Below are 19,591 nucleotides of genomic sequence, written 5' to 3'. Positions count from 1 at the left end.
AAAAAAAAATATGCTCTAGGTGAGGCTCGAACTCACAACCCCGGCATTGCTCACGACTACTGTCTTATAAGTACCGTGCGCTAACCAATTGCGCCACTAGAGCCTTGATGTTACACTTATATCACGCATTTCTTAACATACGAAAGATTCGCACCACAATAACCCCTTATATTACTTTAAATAAATTTAGTTATAATTTTTTACATTCCAATATAACCAAATTGAATCTTAAAACGATTGAATTGTACTTAATAGCGATGACAATAATTTTTTTAAAGATAACTAAACTGACACGCATCCAACTTCAGATCAAATAAATATATCTTAAATTAAACTCAAAATTTTAATGAACACTTTTTAACTTCTTTTTTTATAGCAATTATTATCAAGTATAATTAGATATTATTGTTAAATTAAAGGAAACACTAAAATTAACCAAATTTACACCGAATATGCTGCCCCCTATTCGTCGATATTCGAATCAAAATTAATGCTTTTTTTTATTAAATTAAATATTTTCTTTATTAATTTTTTCTATAAAAACCTTTTTTATACTTATTAAACAAAGTGAATACAAAACCTATTATAATTTCCACGTTTTAAATTTATATTTATTGACAATTGACATAATATGTCAATTAAAAATTTGTTGTGACGTTTCACCTACTGATTGTCAAAATAGTTATAAACACAACCGAAAAATGTATTTTTAAAACGAATAATTAACACTCTTAATCGATTAGAGGTGTTACACGGTATATGTGATATTAAGTAATCAAAAACGGCTTTAAAAAAAAATCGGTAATGAGTTGGTTCGATACAGCAAGTTTCGCCAACATAGCAAAATCAGCTTTAAAGGAAGCTCAAAGAACGATAGATAAAGCTTTGGATATCCGAGACGATGACCCAAACGCTGTAGTCCCATCTAACACCCCCATCGATGTTAATCAAGACGAATTTTTCCAATCATGGGGTTTGAACACGGTTAATTCAAACAAAAATAGTCCCTCTGATGTGGTTACAAAAAGCCCGGTTAAATCCCAAAAAGTTGTTTCTAGTATATGGGGGTCGTTTACCGGTTCGTTTTTTGAGAATGCCCAAGAAAAAGGTCAAAAAAGTAAGGATTCTATTGAAAGTTTGGATGATTCTGCCGACTTAGATTTTAAAGAAAGTAAACTTGTTGTCCAACATAGTGATGATGGCGATAGTATGAAAAGATCTTTATCTGTTGAGGAAACCGGTGTTTTGGACGATGAAGGTAAAGATTGTTATGATGGAATGAATTTGAAAGAAATTGGGGAGGTTAACGCATTGAATAGGTTATCTATTGTGAGTAATGAAAGTGATAAAAAAAGTAGTGATAGCGTTGAGGTTTTAAGTAATACCGAGTGTACTACTTCTCCTGATTCGGAAATGGTTTCACATCAATCAATTACAACAACTAGTTCAGGTTGTTTTAAAACAATAATTTAAATTTTTTTTTAATGTAAAAATTGATTTTTAGGAATTCGCCAAACAACTGAATCTGTAGAAGTACTTCCCGACAGTTTAACAAGTCCCAGTTCAATAGAGCAGTTAGATTCTGATAGTTCAAATAGCAAACATTTATCTCCACATACAAATGAATTTTTATCACCAGATGATTCACCAGGAATTGAAGAAGAGTAAGTAAAATTAATTAAAATTTAATTAATCTAAAAAAAAATTATTGATTAGAGTTGCTGAAAGATCAAGTCCAGAAAGTGTTCAAGTTATCCAAGAAGAACAAGAAGACACCAGCATTGCAGAAGATACAATTTCATACACTTCAATCTCCGAAAGTACAGCAGCGACTGTTTTAGATTCAGCCCAAATGTTACAACCTTTAAATTACCAAAAATCCCATTCAAAAGACACTCCAGACATTCCAATAACTCGACCTCCAAGCAGAACAGCCCTACATTTACCATTACCACAAACAATAAGCACGCAACCTCAAAGCATTAAGGAGGACGTTAACGATTTAATGTTAACATCGAATATAATCGATATTCCGACCGATTTGGAGAGTTCCGGGGTCGACGATAGCTCGCAATCGGATAAAACGTTGATTGCAAGCGACGTTGGAGACAGTGGAACGGATACGAGCGAAAGTAATTACACTTCGACTTATTTAAAGCATATGCTTGCTGATGCGATGGTTGAAAAATCGCATTGTGAACACGATTTTAGTCATCAAGAAGTTCAAAGTAAAGAAGATGGGGGGAATTATTCAGATGCGGTTATTTTACCAATGGTAATTTTTGAAAATGTTGCTATAATTTATTTTAAATAATTTTTATTAAGCGGGTATGCAACCCAAATTACTTTTCTTCTAATCCTTATGCCTGATGACGTCGTATAAATCTTTTTGTAATTCGCGACGGTAACGAAAGCTCTAACAGTACTCAAACGGGTGCTGTAATGAGACTCCTTACAGCATCCGATGCTGTAATGAGATTTTAGTAACATTTTATGGAAGCAGTTCAAGTTGGTGACATTGGATCATTAATTTTTCTAGTTGTCAATGTGACAATTTTTGTCTATGGATGTTTAAACACGTTCTTAGCATCGAATGCAAGGTCCACAATGATGAGGACATTGAACACTGAGCAATTTCTCTTGTTTTGGGAGGTGTACATGAAACATTTTTTTCAGGTGAATACATTTTGTATTTTGACAGTTTCTAATTGTCAATTCAAATTTCTATTTTCAAGTGTTACGGTGTTACCAACTGCTGCATACCTATGTCAAAATTTATTTTATTTTTGTTAAAAAAAAGGATAAAAACGCGAATTACAAAAAATAGCATAAAAAACACGTTTCATAAGACTTAAAGCATTCATTCATTAAATAACTCGTGGCTTCGCCACTCGTTTTTCAACTTGAATTCGTGCATTTCAAGCGTGTCTTACGAAACTTGTTTTTTAATATACTATTTTCCTATTCCTCTTTCCACTTCCTCTCGTTCCTGGCTAATTCCTTTATATCTGTTAGAGTCTTCTTCCCAATTTCTGCTATTCTTTCCTACCACTTCTTCCTAGGTCTTCCCCTCTTTTTCTTATCCTTATTCTGTGCTTCAAATACCTTTTTTACTATTGTGTTATGTTCGATTCTAATTATGTGGGCGTATCAGTTTAGTTGCTTTCTCTCTATTTTGCTGATTATCTCCTCTTGATTCTCCTCGTCTTATTTCCTCATTCTTTATCCTATCCCACTTCGTCTTCTCCACTATTTTCCGTAAAAATTGCATTTTCATTGCTGTCATCTTTCCTTCTTGTTTGTCTTGGAGTGTCCATGATTCATTGGCATATGTTAATATTGGGACTGCCACCGAGTTGTACACTTTTCATTTATGTTTTTATCTATCTCCTTCCCAAAAATTGTTATGTTTAGAGTATGATATACGCTGTTTGTTTTCCTTATGCTTGTTTTCAATTTTTTCCGTCCATATTTCAACCAACATCCTTACCTTTTTATGGTTCTCAGCTATCAGCACTATGTCGTCAGCATATAGTAAATTATCTATTTTTACTGGTTCCAAACTTTCATAACCTATTACTGTTTGATATTTATTTGTACTTGTTGTATTTTTTGTCACTCTGTTCTTATATGTCAAAAGCTGCTCTTAGGTCCAAGAATATTAGGAATAGTTCATTACCCGTCTCTATTTTCCTTTCAATGATATTTCGGCTCTGTATGCTGCTTGTTCATCTTCTAGTTTATTTTCCTCTACTCTTCTTAACCTTTTTTCTATTATCTTTATGTATAATTTGTAACTTGTAGATGATAGGCATATGATTCTGTAATTTTCACAGTTCGAGTAGCTTCCTTTTATTATGTATTGGTAAGATGATGTTATTTTTCCAATCTTTCGGGATTGCCATGCGGTTTTATATACAGGGTGAGTCAGAAAGAATGGGAAATCCGAATACCGGAGATACTAGACACCAAAATATGATGATTTAACCTAATATCTCTTATACAAATGTCGGTGGTTTTCGAGGCACAGGGTGTTGAAAGTTAAATTCTTATTTCGAAATTTCTTGATAATTTTGAAGGTTTGTGTACTATTAACATAAAATTTGGCAGTTTTATGATTTCGAACATGAGAAATACGAATTTGAAACTTGTTTCGTTATTGCTAGTAGAGGGCGCTAGATACACACTGCTCGTTTGATAAATCAAATCATAAGTGTTTTAGCTGTCGACCTATGACGAATAAGAGCTACTCACTATATTATACGTGTTATATGCTAAATTAATAAAATTCGACATATCGCTATAATTTAACATAACAAACATTTTATCTTAATCAACTTTTGTTGTACATTGCTCAGAAAGACTACTTTACCTGTAACGGTTAACAAACTTCATGCGTTAACTTTGGTACTTTGAGGATATTTGACGTAAAACTTGGTTATATTTCGTTTTATGACATCCAGACTTTAATTGCAAAAGATGGAATTTGAATTCAAAAATTTATCGTCAATTATACCTTACGGGGACACAATCCGTGAACACACTGTATATATATATACAGTTTGACCCATTTGAAAGCGGAGCACCCTCGTAAAATCTGTATTTATTACCCGATTGCGACAAATTTTTTTTTGCATTGTAGACCATAAAAAACTTTACCTTCGGACAAAGAGTCATATTTTTCTTAGAAAAGCCAAAGCCTACTATTTCACTTTTTAAGTGCTAAAAATGAAGAGCTGTACTAACTAGTACAAGCTGGACTCGCTTGTACTCTATTTCCTTTTGTATGTTTTTTATTGTACAAATAAGCTTATTTTCTAATAAAGGCATTTATTATATGATGGTACAGAAAAGTGTTCTTTCATCTTATAGATGTTGCAATGTGGAATGCCTATTACATATACAGGGTGGTTCAGTTTTTAATCGGGAAACTTTACTAGGACGTAGTACTTGCCAAAATAACACAAGCTTTTTATATAAACATAGGGTCGCAATTCTTTTTTTTTTCGAGCTATGAGCTGTCAAAGTTAAGCCAAAAATTTACATTTTATCTTTTATTTCGAGTATAAGTAAACCGTAGAATTTGAAAATTTAATTAAACCATACCTTAAACTTCCCTAACACCCTCTAAGGGGACGAAATTCACAACCCTTTTGATTTTTTTATAACAACTTTTTAACGCCATGGAATATTAACATACTTAAGTATGGGTTGTAAAGAATATTCATTACTGGTGCTTTTTTGCCTCTTTAGTTTTTTCCTTAAAGATAATAGTTTTGGCGTAAAGAAATAAAATATGCTACATTGTACTGTAAAGCTCAGCGATTATTAAAACAAACTTTTCTTTATAGCTGGCTATGGAACTTGTGCACTTGCTAGGATCTAGTACTAACTAAATAACACTAATTAATTGTGATTTTCATAAGAAAAACCATTAATAAGATGAATGTCTATCTGAATAAATTACGTTGTTTTAAACAATATTAAAAAATTGATACTCTTGCTTAATAAGAGTCAAAAATTATTAATAATCATCAACAATTATGAGGATTCAACCTAAATGAAACTTACAAGTTCTCAGAGTCAACTTTTAGAATAATTTTAGCTAAACATACTAGGAAACTATTACCTTTAAGGAAAATACTAAAGAGACAAAAAAGTACCACTAAATAATGAGCTTTACAACCCATATTTTTTTTATGTTAATATTCCATAGCGTTAAAAAATTATTATAAAAAAAATCGAGGGGGTGGTGAACTTCATCCCCTTAGAGGCCGCTAGGGAAGTTTAAGGTATGCTTGAAAATAAGGTCTTAACCAGTAGTAAATACATACAAAGTTTCAAATTCTACGGCTTACTTACAGCCGAAATAAAAAATAAATTGTAAATTTTTGGCTCAACTTTGACAGATCATAGCTCGAAAACAAAAGAGTTGCGGCTCTATGTTTATATAAAAAAATTGAGTTATTTTGGCAAGTTCTACATCCTAGTAACGTTTCCCGATTAAAAACTGAACCACTCTGTATATGTAATAGGCATTCCACATTGCAACATCTATAAGATGAAAAAACACTTTTCTTTACCATCTTATGGTTTTTCTTGGCGATGAGTAGTATCCCATCATCTGGTCTGATCTGTCTATTCCGAACATGTATGTACTTATTGTAGGCGAGAACGCAGTATGGTTTTATTACTTGTTTTCCTGTTCTATTCGTTGCCATTCGGTGTTTATGTATTGTAGAAAACATAGTCACCAATCTCTTGTCCTTCCAGTGTGTAACAAACACTGGACCTTTTTTTTCCCATACAGCTTCTCTTTCTTAATTTTTCTTGAAATAATTGTTTCGGATTTCCCTTTCTAAATTTTCGCAAAATTCCTACAAGTTTCGTCTTCCTTTTGAACAAATATTTTACTAGTGTAATAATTATCAAGGTATATTTCATGCCCTTTACCCAAATAATCTTTTAGTAACTCTGTTATGACTGTAAACGTATGGGAATGCTCTTGATCATTGTCAATTATAGTGCCTTTTCCAGTACAGACAAGTATATTCAAAACAAAACCATCAAATGGGGTAAGCTCATACAGCTTTATTCTTTACTTATGCCTCTTGTTTACAACATACTGCCTAAATTTAAGGCGTATTCGCCAGTGAATCAATCCGACTCATTATCAGATTCAGACTGCAAAGCTGCTGTAGCAGGAGGTGTAGAACCATTTGAGTTTATTTCATCATCAGTAGAAGGGCCCGAATCGTTGTGATAAGTCAGCCAAATAACTGAATTTATTCTAAAATTTCGAATATAAATTCGAAAAAATCGAATTTATTTATAACCAAATTTAAATACATTAGGACGCGTCGTCATTAGACGCGTCGAGTAAATTGAACGCGGCTCACCACGAAAAACCTTTCCGTCTATTAGACTGGACTCCGCGCCGGTAGCGAACGTGTTAAGCGGATATGCAACCCAAATTATGATGTTTTAAAATGTTTTTTATAATCTGTTAATTTTTTCTTTAGGTTTCAACTCGAGAGTTATCCCCATTAAGTTCTGAACGATCGGATATGGTAAAAATCGGTTCAGATCAAGCATCCGGTCACACTTCTGGAGACGAATTAGAAACAACAACCTCTTCAGATATAGAAATAATTTCGAGTCCAAATGGTGGTGATTCAAGTAGCACCCACAGCAGACATAGTCCAGCAAAATTAATATGTGTTAAAGGAAAATCAGTAGAACCAAATGTAGACTCACTTCTAGGAAAAATGACTTTTAAAAGAAACAAAGGCCACAATCGGGAGCTTTCTGAAGCATCAAGTATCAGCGAAGACTCCGAAATGGAAAGATTAGCGAGACGAATATCGGAAGTAACCGAAATTTTAGAATCACGAGAAGCAAAATTAATCGAGGTTAGTAGGAAAAATGCTGAATTACAAGAATCAAACGAAGAATTACGCTCGCAATTAGATACAATTCATACGAAACAATTAGAATGTTTAGATTTATCCCAAGTAACAGATGAATACGCGCGGCGTTTATCAGCTTTAGAAAAGAAATTCCAACAAGCGATAAGAGAAAAAGATTCGTTACGGAAGCAATTAGATGAATGTAAAAAAGATGCCACTTCGCGATTAACAAAAAGCGAAATCGATACGTTAGTAGCGGAGAAAGATGAAATAATTAAAGAGTTGCGAGAGGAAGGCGAAAAATTATCCAAACAACAATTACAACATTCAAACATAATCAAAAAACTACGTGCTAAAGAAAAAGAACACGAAAATTCAATAAAATATTTTAAAGAAACCGTTGAGGATTTAACCGGCGAAGTTGATCGATTAAAACGATCTTTAACAGCTAAAGAAGAAGTCGAACGTAGTCAAATCGAAGCCGTACATCAACTAACAACAAAAAACAAAAAGTTAGAAACCGAATTAGAAACAACCAAAGATAATTTCGACGATTTAAATCAAAAATTTGATACGGTTAAAAAATCTTTGGACGCAGCCAAAAAGGAATTAGGCGACAAAAATCGTACTAGCAACGAATTAATTGCGCGCGAACAACTTTTACAAAGTTTAGAAAATGAAAAGCGTATGACAGAGAGTCAAAACGAAGAGATTATCGGTCAATTAGAAGATTTAAGGAGTAAATTACGCGATGGCGAAGAAAATTTTTTAAGGAAAGAACATACTATGAGAACTGAAATTAACGAATTATTGAGGCGATTAGAGGACGCTGAAAGAAGAAATGAAGAACTTGCGCAATCGGTTATGGAAGTTGGGAAACCTTTGGTGCGACAACTTGAATCGTTACAAGCGACTTATAATGTTAAAATTGCCAATTTTGAACAGATGGAACAAAATTCTATCGTTAAAATTAGTACGTTAATTAATTCATTAAATAAGAATTTATTCAAATAAAACTAGAACTAACGTTAGAACTAGAACTAACACTAAATATAGAACTAGAAACATTCGGGTTTAGCCATGCGTCTCTTAAGACAACTAAACCCGAATGTTTCTAGTTCTAGGTCTAGTGTTAATTGTAATGCTAGTGTTAGTTCCAGTTTTAGTTGTTATTCCCTTTGTCTCCTCACCTCCACAACCATTCTGATCCATCGTTTCCCCTCTCCCCCCTCTCCTAAGATCTGCCCTGGGTCCAACTCCTCCTCCCTCAACTCACTGCCCATTCACCCATTCCTCCCTGCATAGCCTACACCACCTCTCCTCATCGGCCATCCAGTTTCTGTTAGCTCTCTCCTCGTTTCCACAACGGAACTTAGTCACCAACTTCTTTCCTTGCTCATCTCCTTCCAATAATAAGTATCTAGGCAGCCCCTCCGTAATTATGTCCCTGTACCTTTCGTTATACCTTCCCTCTTTTATTTGTGTCCTTCTTTCCTGCCTCTGCACATCTCGATCCCTATCTCTCAACTCCCTCCACATCTCCCTTCGTCTACTGTTTATCTCAGTTACTGAGTAGCCCGCTCGTCTATAATAGTTGTCTCTGTCTCCTTTCCCATATCTGACTTTTCCCTCTCTAATTTCCCTCCAACACTCCTCCAAGATCCCGCAGTTTGGTCTCCCTTCTATTCTTTCTTCATATTTCACTGCCCTCCTGCCTGCCTCCACTCTGACCTTATCCACCTTTACCTCTTCCCTCATTATATACCCCGGTGTTTCTCTCGCCACCCCAAGCACCCATCTCCAATATCTAGTTTGCACGTCCTCCACCATTCCCTGCTCTCTCCATCCCCATACATCATCACACTGCTAACCAGACCTTCAAACATAATCTTCCTCGCTGCCACATTCCTTCCAAAGACTCTCTTCCCCCAACCCCATACTTGTCCCATCACCTTATTCGCCTTTTTTGCCATAGCTATCACATGCGACCCCTCCCTGTTGTCCTCCCTAAACACATACCCCAAGTAAGTATACTCCCTAACCTCCTCGATCTCTTTTCCTTCCCATCTCCAGTTTTCTGTTCTTTTTCTCCCACCCTTACAAAACTTCATCATCCTTGTCTTCCCCACATTCACTTCCAGCCCCTTCCCCCTAAAATATCTTTCCAATGTCTTTATCATATCCTTCATCTCCGCCGCTTCTCTCGCCATGACCACGATGTCATCCGCGTATGCTAACATATGCACCTTTCTACCTCCCACCACCAACCCTCCCATCTGCCCCTTCCCCAATCTATCTTCCAGGTCCGCCGAATACAGTGCAAATAGACTTGGGCTCAGCGGACATCCCTGCCTCAGTCCCTTCGTCGTCCAGAACACGTCGCTCAACTTATCTTCCACTTTTATCCTAGCCATAGTCTCCATGTATATTTCCTTCACTCTCGTAATTAGGTGTTCCGTGATCCCCCTCCTCCCACAACTTCCCCCTATCCACCTTATCAAAAGCCGCCTTCAAATCTATAAACAGGGCGTACAATTTCCCTCCCTTCTTATCCAGCTCTCTATCTGCCAGATGCTTCAACACGTACACGTTGTCGATTGCTCCCCTTCCCTTCTGAAAGCCTGCCTGTCCATCCGGCAAAATTCCCCCCCCACTCCATCTCCTCTTCCAGTCTTCCCAGCAGTATCTTCGTGTATACCTTGTATGCCGAGTCTAGTAGGAATGTTTCTAATTCTAGGTCTAATGTTAGTACTAGTAACAGTGCTAGTGTAAAACTAGAACTAACACTATACCTAGAACTAGAAACATTCGGGTTTAGCCGCACGTCTCTCAAGACGGCTAAACCCGAATGATTCTAGTTCTAGGTTTTGTGTTAGTTCTAGTGATAGTGCAAAACTAGAACTAACACTAGACCGAGAACTAGACACATTCGGATTTAGCCGCACGTCTCTCAAGACGGCTAAACCCGAATGATTCTAGTTCTAGGTCTAGTTTTAAACTAACACTATCACTAGAACTACCACAAGACCTAGAACAGTGGTTATCAAACTATGGTACGCGTACCACTGATGGTACGCGAGAAGTTCTCAAGTGGTACGCAAAACAGTTTATATTTGCATTATCATTATTGTTTTTTTTTGTTCAGTGGTACTTACCTGATTTTTAAAATAGCCTTAGTGGTACGCAAGGATATAAGTTTGAGAACCGCTAACCTAGAACTAGAAACATTCGGGTTTAGCCGCACGTCTCTCAAGACGGCTAAACCCGAATGATTCTAGTTCTAGGTTTTGTGTTAGTTCTAGTGATAGTGTAAAACTAGAACTAACACTAAACCGAGAACTAGAAACATTTGGATTTAGCCGCACGTCTCTCAAGACGGCTAAACCCGAATGATTCTAGTTTTAGCTTTTGTGTTAGTTCTAGTGATAGTGCAAAACTAGAACTAACACTAGACCTAGAACTAGAAACATTCGGATTTAGCCGCACGTCTCTTAAGACGGCTAAACCCGAAACTTTCTAGTTCGAGGTCTAGTGTTAGTTCTAGTTTTACCTGTTATTCAATACTAGATTGTGGTTCATTTTTATTGAACTAATAGTAGAACTAATACTAGTCTTAGAACTAGAATCATTTAGGTTTAGCCGAATGTTTCTAGTTCCACGTCTAGAGTTAGTGTTAGTTTTAGTTTAATTAACACGAGTCGTGAAAACCTTCATACTTAATTAATTAATTAATTTTTTAGATGATTTACAAACCAAACTAAGAACATTAACAGATTTAGAACGAATAGCGCGCGAAGATTCTGTATCATTCAAAGCTAGATTAACCGAAGCAGAATTAAAATTATCAGATATAAAGCGTGAAAAAGATTTGGCCGCCGTCCAATTCGACCAAAAGGAAACTGAGTACATATTAAATCAGCAAAAATTAAAGAAGTAAATTTCCCACTTTCTTATTCAAAATGTATTAATCAAATCCTTTTTCGTAGCGAAATCGATATTTTTCAAACAACTCTTAAAACCGAAAGGGAGCTCGTTGAAAATCTTCGAAAAGAAATTTCATCGCTTCAAAACAATTTGCAACAAATTGATCGAATTTCAAATGATGATGAAAAATCTGAAACGATTCAAGAGGAAAAGCAAGCGGCAAGTCAAATCGTTCCACCTCGTAGTTTATCTCCAAGTATGTCGATATCGGAATCGATTTCAAGTTCTTTATGGTTACCTGTAAGTGTTAAAGAAATTGTTGTATTTAGATTATTTAAATAATTTAATTAATTTGATTTAGGATGATGTGTTTGAAACATCAACGTCAAGTCGATGTACGAATATGTTAGAAATGCAATACATTCAAACGAGTTTGAAACAAAAAGACGGCGAAGTTCAACAGTTACATTGGGAGTTAAAGAGGCGAGAACACGAAAGGACGCTTCTCAATAAAGAAATATCTAGTTTAATATCAAAAGTTGAACAATTAGAGGGGAAAGTAATAAAACACGATTCGTTGCAAACGCAATTCGATGAATTAACGCAACAGTACGAAACATTATGTCAATTGTATGGGGAAAAGGTTGAGGAAACGGAAGAATTGAAATTAGATTTGGTAGATATTAAAGAAATGTATAAATCTCAAATAGATGATTTGTTAAATCAGCAAAAGGAGAAATAAGTTTTATTTCCTTATCATTAAAAAGTAAATTATTAAAGGTTTATATGTTTTTTGGGCACTCGGAATGTCTAAATCACGTTTTTTATTTAAGTTAAATTTTATTGGATTATTTTGTATTTAATACACTGTGATACGAATCGTTACAGAAAAATTGTGGAAGAGAAAAAGCGCTACATTGTACATAGTTGTACATTATTAGTAATCCTATCGTTGGTTAAATGTATAAAAAAATGATTTTATTGTTGATTTTACAGTAATAATAATACAAGGTATTATCAAAGAAAACGTCTTTTAATTAATCATTTCTCCTTAACATAAACGTTAAATTCAAACAAAAAATAAACTTGGAAAAAATACACTCATTTAATTCCTCGCTGAAATAACTGAAGTTGTACCTGAAGCTACAGCTAAATCGGTACTTTGACTTGTCGTATCTCTTTGTGGGCTCTAAAAATTAAAAATTTAATTACACACTTAATAATAATTAATTTAATTAGAAACTATGGGGAATACCAGATAGCGGCACAGTTGCTGAAGAGCAGCATTAATTATGAGAACATGGGGAGAGGGTTGAAAGGGAGGGAGCGGATAACCGACTGTGAGGGAGAGGGCTGAGGGGACGGGGGTATTAAACCAGCAATAGCAAGGGGAGTTATGGAGGAGAGCAATACGGAGAGGAGATGGAGACAGAAAGGGAAGGTAAAAAGGCAAATCAAGCTCGAGGGAGAGAAGGTGCAGATAATCACGGTATATAATTTAACTTTACAGAATATAATGTTTAATGAACAACCTAGATAAAGTTGATATTTAAAGCAATAAACCTCAATTTCACACAAAAGTACATAACTTTTTTGTTCGCTCGTAACCCTACATTTATTTTTGTACTATTTAATAGAAATTTATTTTAGAAACTTTTATTCTTTGAAAATTTTGATAACATTGACAGTTTTCGAGTTATGGTTGGTATGGTAGTGGTAGGTAGCGCTAATTAGCATAAGATATTACTATGTTGTATGTTTTTATTGAACTAAAACTAGAATGAGAACTAGAAACATTCGGGTTTAGTCGTGAAAAAAACTTTCAGTTGTCAATGTCAACTTTAATTTTATTATTACGTTTAAAGTGAGTCCAAACATGACACATTTATCTCAAAAAACCAAAAAATTCGAACTTTCAATTTTGACATAATTGTCAACTTCATAAAAAATCCTTTAAAATGAGTCCAAACTCGACATATTTAACTTTAATATTAATGGAAATGTAATCACTTCCGGTTTGAAACGTCAACTTCAATTTTGACATCTTTGTCATCTTCCTTAAAAAACCTTTAAAATGAGTCCAAAGATGACGCACTTATCTAAAAAAACAAAAAAGTTAGAATAAAAAACATTAAACCCTAAGTTAGCAACAATAAAGATAGTAATTTAATTTTTAAATATTAATACCAACCTTAATTTTTTATTATACTTTTGTTTTTGTGACAAATATTAAGACATTTTATAAAAATTATGAATATGTCAAAATGACATTGACATTTCCAAGCGGAAGTTGCTTATATCTCGATTAATATTGCAATTAAATATAACATGTTTGGACTCATTTTAAAGGATTTTTCACGACGATTACAAATATGTCAAAATTGACATTCTTAACCGGAAGTTGACCATAACTTCATTAATATTGAAGATAAATATGTCGTGTTTGCACTCATTTTAAAGGATTTTTAATGAAGATTACAAATATGTCAAAAGTGAGGTTGACATTTTAAACCTGAACTTAATTATCATGTAATAGAAGTTTTATAACTGAAGTTAATCTAGTGTTAGTCACTTTTCCGCACTTTCTTTATATTTTTAACGTGTTTTTTGGGTCATTTCACATTGATTAAAAAAAAGTCGTCGATTTTTAAGCCATATGATGATTCTTGAATTTTTCCCAAGTTTCTTAATATCTCCTTCGTTAAAAAAGAGCGTTCTTAAATTTTAATCTGTAAACTTGTAACACTTCGTCCTTAGTTTCATTTTACAACTTTTTAAACTTTAATTTTGTAAATTAGTAACTAATAATCTGATTTCGACATTAATATGTGATCTTTTTTAACAAAACAAAAAGTAATATTAAGAAACTTGTTTGTAAAATGGATAAGATGAGAGATGTTAATCTATTTGTAAAATTAGACTGAAATTCTATATAAAATAAAAACCAGTTTAAAAGTACAAAATCAAACTCTAGATTATTTTCTTCAAAAATTTTTACACAAATCGTCATCATTCTAGTTTTAGTGATTAAATTTATGATAATAAAGTTATTATTATTATTATTTGTCGCTTAGCCAAGTGATGCAGAACGCGGTCCAAATATTATTGATTATTATGATAATAAAAATTCAGCCACTGAATATTTTTTTTAAACATCGATGTATCGGTATAATACGTCGATGTTTTCGACATCGATGTTTCACTTTTGGAAAACATCGATGTTTTTATGAGCGATGTTGCATCCCTACTTATAGTTCGTTTTTTTTCTATAATACTTGTCAATGTAAATTTTTTAGGGTTTCTGTTGGTATTATCTAAGACCCTTATAAAATTTATGTTGTTTTCCTGATTTTAGTAACATTTTCAGTAACTAAATAGTTGAGGTTAAAATACTAATAAATTTTTAGATAAATACGATTTTAACGAAGTACATGTTTGTTGTAAAAACGTGCTACAAAGTAATTAAATAGAACAAAACACCTTTTCTAGGTAAATAAATGGCAAATAAACACCCCACAACATTTTTTATGCAATTTTGAATAACGAAAGCTCAAACATATTTACTTCAAAACATGATAAAATAAAACTCCCTGGTAATTTTGCCAACTTTACAACAATTTGGCAGGTATTATAGAAAAAAAATGAACTATACGTCACGAAACACTCCTGTTCTTGCCCCTCGCCCACAAACTAAAATCAAAGTATTGCAGCATAGGAACTTAGACAACCTTTAACATATAAACCTTGGGTGGTGGTTGGGGCGAGGGAATACAGGAAATGGGGATGAAAGGGAAGTTAAGTTTGGTTTGTCATGTATTGTACAGAAAATTGTAAACTTTTAATTAACAATAAAAACTCTAGTAATAACTAGGGCAACCAAAAATATGCAAACGTATATTTTTTTTTCATAGCCTCCAGAATAAAATGGACTAGATAGAAATTTGTTTCAAACCAATCTATGAATTTTGAGCCGTATTTGTTAGAGCATATTTTTGCTTATTTTATCTATACGAGCATACATTGCATATTTTCAAATTATATAACATTTTTGGAAATAAATGAATATTTTTAATGCATATTTTCAAAATTTTATTTTGCAATTTGATATAAAGTTACCATAAAGTTATTCAATTCTTTAAAGAATATTAAATTATCGACATTCGAAAAGTTCAGGAAAGTTATCCCAATATGTGCGTGAATATCCTGTATTCAAAACTGATGGTAAGGTACTTTTTTGCAAAGTGTGCAACAAATCTGTGTCAGCCGAAAAAATATTCTCGGTAAAACAGCATCTAGCAAGTTTAAAACACAAGAATTAGAGAAAAAGAATAATGAGAAGAAAACTACTCAGCCTTTTTTTGCTGAATGTTCCACATCCAAATCAAAAGATATTCAATTTGCAGAAGATCTATGTAGCGCACTAATTTCAGCTAATATACCTCTATATAAAATGCGTAACAAAAAATTAGTATCGTTCCTAGAGTCATACACAGAGTACAAAGTACCATCTGAAACTACTCTTCGCACAAAGTATGTTAAGGAACTTTACCAAAATACCATAGAACACATACGAAAATGTATCAACGGTCGCTTCTTGTGGCTCTCAATTGACGAAACCACAGATGCAACAGGAAGATATGTGGCAAATGTCATCATTGGTATTTTGGATAATGATGAGTCGATTGCGAAACAAAAATTTTTGTTAAATACAGCAGTGCTTGATAAAGCGAATCATAGCACTATTGCAAGACATTTCGATGATTCTGTTAAGATTTTGGGTGAGACTTTCAACAGAGATATGATTTTACTCTTTGTATCAGATGCTGCTCCCTATATGGTAAAAGCAGCAAAGGCGATACAAACGTTTTATCCAAAAGTGACACACTTGACTTGTGCTGCACACGGACTTCATAGAGTTTGTGAGCAAATTCGAGGTACATACACTAACATCGACCAATGTGAAAAAAGTATTTTTAAAAGCGCCATCAAGAGTAGCAATTTTTAAGGAAATAGCGCCTAGTATTGTTCTTCCTCCACAACCGGTAACTACTCGCTGGGGAACATGGATTGAAGCGGCAAAGTACTATGCAACTAATTTCGAAACAATTAGGAATGTGTTTGATGCATTAGACGAAGAGGACGCTGCGTCAATCAAAATTTCAAAGGCCTTACTAAATGACAATACAATAAAATCAGATTTGATTTTCATTGCATCAAATTATGGCTTCCTTTGTGCGTCAACAAAAACATTGGAAACAACTGGGCTTTCGCTTTCTGCACAGGTTGATATAGTGACAAAAGCTCAGGACTTAATTAATGGAATAAACAGTGAAATTGCTAAGCCAGTAAAGAAAAAAATGGATATGTGTATTTCAAAAAATCATGGTTTTTCTATTTTGAAAGAAATTTCTACATGTTTAAGTACAGGATCTACAGAAATAAAAACAATAAATACACTGTTAGTGAAATACTAGCATTTAAGTTTGCACCTATAACTTCAGTGGAAGTGGAACGAAGTTTTTCAATGTACAAGAATGTTTTACATGCAAACAGACAAAGCTTCCTTTTTGATAATTTAGGTGAGATGTTTGTCATTTATTGTAATCAAAATTTAAGTTGAATCTGTATTTGTTTTATTATCTATTTCTTTCTATTTGTCTTTTGTATATTGTTCAATATTTTCTAATTGTCTTTTAGTTTAAACATGTCAAACTAATAAATGTCTCGAGATATAAATAGAAATCATTTCTACTTTATTTTGTTTAACTTCGCCTACAGATTTAAAAGACAACTACATTTTAAATTTGATAGGAATATTTGGAAAAGACTCTTTTTTATAGAGCATATTTTCATGTTTAAACAGCATATTTTGATTTTTATACAGCATTTTTTAAGCGCTTAAACTATTATTTTTTGAGCATATTTTTGGTTGCCCTAGTAATAACTAATTTAAAAATTACCTTAACATGAATTTTATTCTTTAAAACTGCAGCTCTTAGAATCAACATACGCGTCCTTCTTTGATACTCCTTCCCCATTTGTAAGCTCTTCTCGAAAGTAGTACTCCTCTGATCGACATCTTTAGCAAATAAAATCTTATTATGAGAATCGATTCTCGCTTGAATTTGCCCATCCAAAATAAGTTGCATTAATTCATCTTCTAAAGCAGGAACGGTTCGATTAAAAGCCGTGGCCATTTTCCGCATATCCGCCGATAAATACGGACTAAAATATTGTATTAAAGCCCTGTTTCTTATTTGAGTATACAAAGTGTTAACGTGAGGGGCGATATACATATCCAATAATAAATTATCTTTAATTTCATCCAAAAGTTTTAAACATGAAGCGTATTTTGATTCGTAAAATTTAAATATTATATCTCTCAATTGAGGCTCTAATTCCAAAAATAATTTGAATGAACTACTAAAGATGACGTTTTTTTGTAATTCGTGTCTATCGAATGTTGCTAAAGCACATAAACCGCCGTACATTGCGATATTATTTGGGGACATCAATTCGTGGAAATCACAATGATCTAAATTGGCTTGTAAAAAATGTTTTGCGGCCGATTTATATTTTTTTGTAGCTAATTCAGCTAATCCCGCTGCACATTTAAGTTTTGTCAAAATCATTAGATTAGAATCTTTTGTTGAAGGTTCCAAAAAATCTGGTGTATTTTCAGCTTTAGAAACATAACTAAGCACATGCGACCAATTTTGTAAATAAACTGATACTTTAATCACATTCAAACACATATTTACAACATGTTTTCCACTCGTACAATAATCCCTTGATCGGGAATAACATTTAAGGGCGTTCGATAAATCTCCATAATCTAAATAATGATCACCTAAATCGTCATGACCTCTTCTGATGCTTTCTTTAATTGAATTTGATTTCGAATTCTTTAAATCATTGTCTAACTTCTCTAATTTTAAAGCAGCCTTTTTTGATTTATTATCAATCCACATTGTATCCATTACTGGGATATCTTGAGATGTAGATTGGGCCGCAACATCGGGTAAAGCATTTGTGCTCGTTACCTCAGCTAATTTTTGATGAAGTACTTGATACATTGTTACATTAAAGGTTGTCATAACATATGATATTGCCATTTTTAAAGCTTCAAGTCTTAATGATGGGCAATGATCAATGATGTAAATGAGTCTGTATAATTTTGCTAACCCCACATAACTATTTGCATACACTTCCAAATCTAACGTTGGATTTTCAACAATATAGGTCTCTTCTTCGTTATTGTCATTGTCTTCAGGAGGGGCATCAACCTGCATCGGTTCTACCGCGTTCTGAAAATAACGCATATTTTATTATTTTCACTAAATTTCGTTTTTAATTAATGTGCTTTCATGAAAGAACTATGACAGCTGACAGAATTTTAGTGTTTAAGAAGGAAATTATAATTTTTCCGGGTTTTTCAATATAATTTAAGTTAGGTCTTACTTGAAACATCACGTTTGGAACGGATTGTGGCATAATTATCTTCTATTTTTAATTTCTTGTTCCCGGTGGAAAATATTTTACCGGATTAATTGGTAGTGCGATTTATTTTGAGTAGAGGGCACAACTCTCAGATGACATAAAAATAAATTTAATGGATTTCGTGTTATGTAATACATAGTTTTTATGCAATTTTATTAAATAATTGATTTCATTCTAAGTTTTATATAAATTATAGTTTATAAGATAATATATGTGTAATAATAACATGTATCATTTAACAAGAAAGATTCAAAATTTCCCGCCATTTAATTTGACAGAATTTTATTTTTTATCTAATTAAAACTTTAATAATTATCACTCTTTATTAAACAGCATTATAATAATATGAATAATTATAATAATTATCTTAACTGATATTTTCGTTTAATAACTCTAAATTCAAACTTAATTGTTATTACGATTTATATTCAATAGATGGCGCAATGTCATAAAAATTAAAAAAATTAAGTTTATTTTCAAATATTTATCTAATTTTCATGCTATGTAACATTTATTCATCCGAGGTTAGTTATCTATGTATTAATTTATACATGGAGCATGCAATATAAAAATGAGGTTGTGTAGAATGAACTAAGATTGGAAAGAAGTTTAAGTGCAAGAAATATGCTGTAAAGAGAACAAAAAACTGAAGAGATTATGTATTAATTTACACACAAATTCCTACGTATTGGTTTGAGAGTATTTTGTCTAGTTTGTGTATCAAGCCAAACTATGTCAAAAGCTTGTGCAATGTCTTG

At 33.1% G+C, this 19,591-nt stretch overlaps 2 protein-coding genes and 1 non-coding gene across 3 annotated transcripts; 1 reads left to right on the top strand and 2 right to left on the bottom strand.

Moving 5' to 3' along the window:
- Positions 1 to 11: 11 nt before the first annotated feature.
- TRNAI-UAU (transfer RNA isoleucine (anticodon UAU)) lies at positions 12 to 103 on the bottom strand. The gene is given in 2 exon segments: positions 12 to 47; positions 66 to 103. It is a non-coding gene; the product is annotated as a tRNA-Ile (tRNA).
- Positions 104 to 699: 596 nt separating this feature from the next.
- Positions 700 to 12,360, top strand: LOC111419742 (TATA element modulatory factor). Its single transcript, XM_023052604.2, has 7 exons — positions 700 to 1,450; positions 1,505 to 1,664; positions 1,717 to 2,275; positions 7,023 to 8,382; positions 11,150 to 11,342; positions 11,396 to 11,633; positions 11,695 to 12,360. The coding sequence occupies exons 1-7, from the start codon at positions 805 to 807 to the stop codon at positions 12,073 to 12,075; spliced, it is 3,537 nt and encodes a 1,178-aa protein (XP_022908372.2). The 5' UTR covers positions 700 to 804; the 3' UTR covers positions 12,076 to 12,360.
- Positions 12,348 to 18,909, bottom strand: LOC111419743 (COP9 signalosome subunit 1b). Its single transcript, XM_023052605.2, has 3 exons — positions 18,795 to 18,909; positions 17,294 to 18,640; positions 12,348 to 12,522 (listed from the first exon to the last, which is right to left on the bottom strand). Exons 1-3 carry the CDS (start codon positions 18,825 to 18,827, stop codon positions 12,439 to 12,441), a joined length of 1,464 nt encoding a protein of 487 aa, XP_022908373.1. The 5' UTR covers positions 18,828 to 18,909; the 3' UTR covers positions 12,348 to 12,438.
- Between the last annotated feature and the right edge of the window lie 682 nt (positions 18,910 to 19,591).

The sequence above is a fragment of the Onthophagus taurus genome, chromosome 1 (assembly GCF_036711975.1).
Source record: "Onthophagus taurus isolate NC chromosome 1, IU_Otau_3.0, whole genome shotgun sequence".
Lineage (NCBI taxonomy): Eukaryota > Metazoa > Arthropoda > Insecta > Coleoptera > Scarabaeidae > Onthophagus > Onthophagus taurus.
The sequence above is the reverse complement of the archived record's forward strand: the minus strand, read 5'-3'. Positions and strand labels throughout refer to the sequence as shown.

Bases quoted from the DNA above. Each gene is read 5' to 3' on its own strand.
- LOC111419742 (XM_023052604.2), top strand. From the start codon at position 805: ATGAGTTGGTTCGATACAGCAAGTTTCGCCAACATAGCAAAATCAGCT. The intron at 1,451-1,504 runs GTTGTTTTAAAA...ATTGATTTTTAG, and splicing joins AATTACAACAACTAGTTCAG to GAATTCGCCAAACAACTGAA. The intron at 11,343-11,395 runs GTAAATTTCCCA...CCTTTTTCGTAG, and splicing joins AATCAGCAAAAATTAAAGAA to CGAAATCGATATTTTTCAAA.
- LOC111419743 (XM_023052605.2), bottom strand. From the start codon at position 18,827: ATGCCACAATCCGTTCCAAACGTGATGTTTCAA. The intron at 18,641-18,794 runs GTAAGACCTAAC...CGTTATTTTCAG, and splicing joins TTCCAAACGTGATGTTTCAA to AACGCGGTAGAACCGATGCA. The intron at 12,523-17,293 runs GTAATTTTTAAA...TTTAATTTTTAG, and splicing joins AGAATAAAATTCATGTTAAG to AGCCCACAAAGAGATACGAC.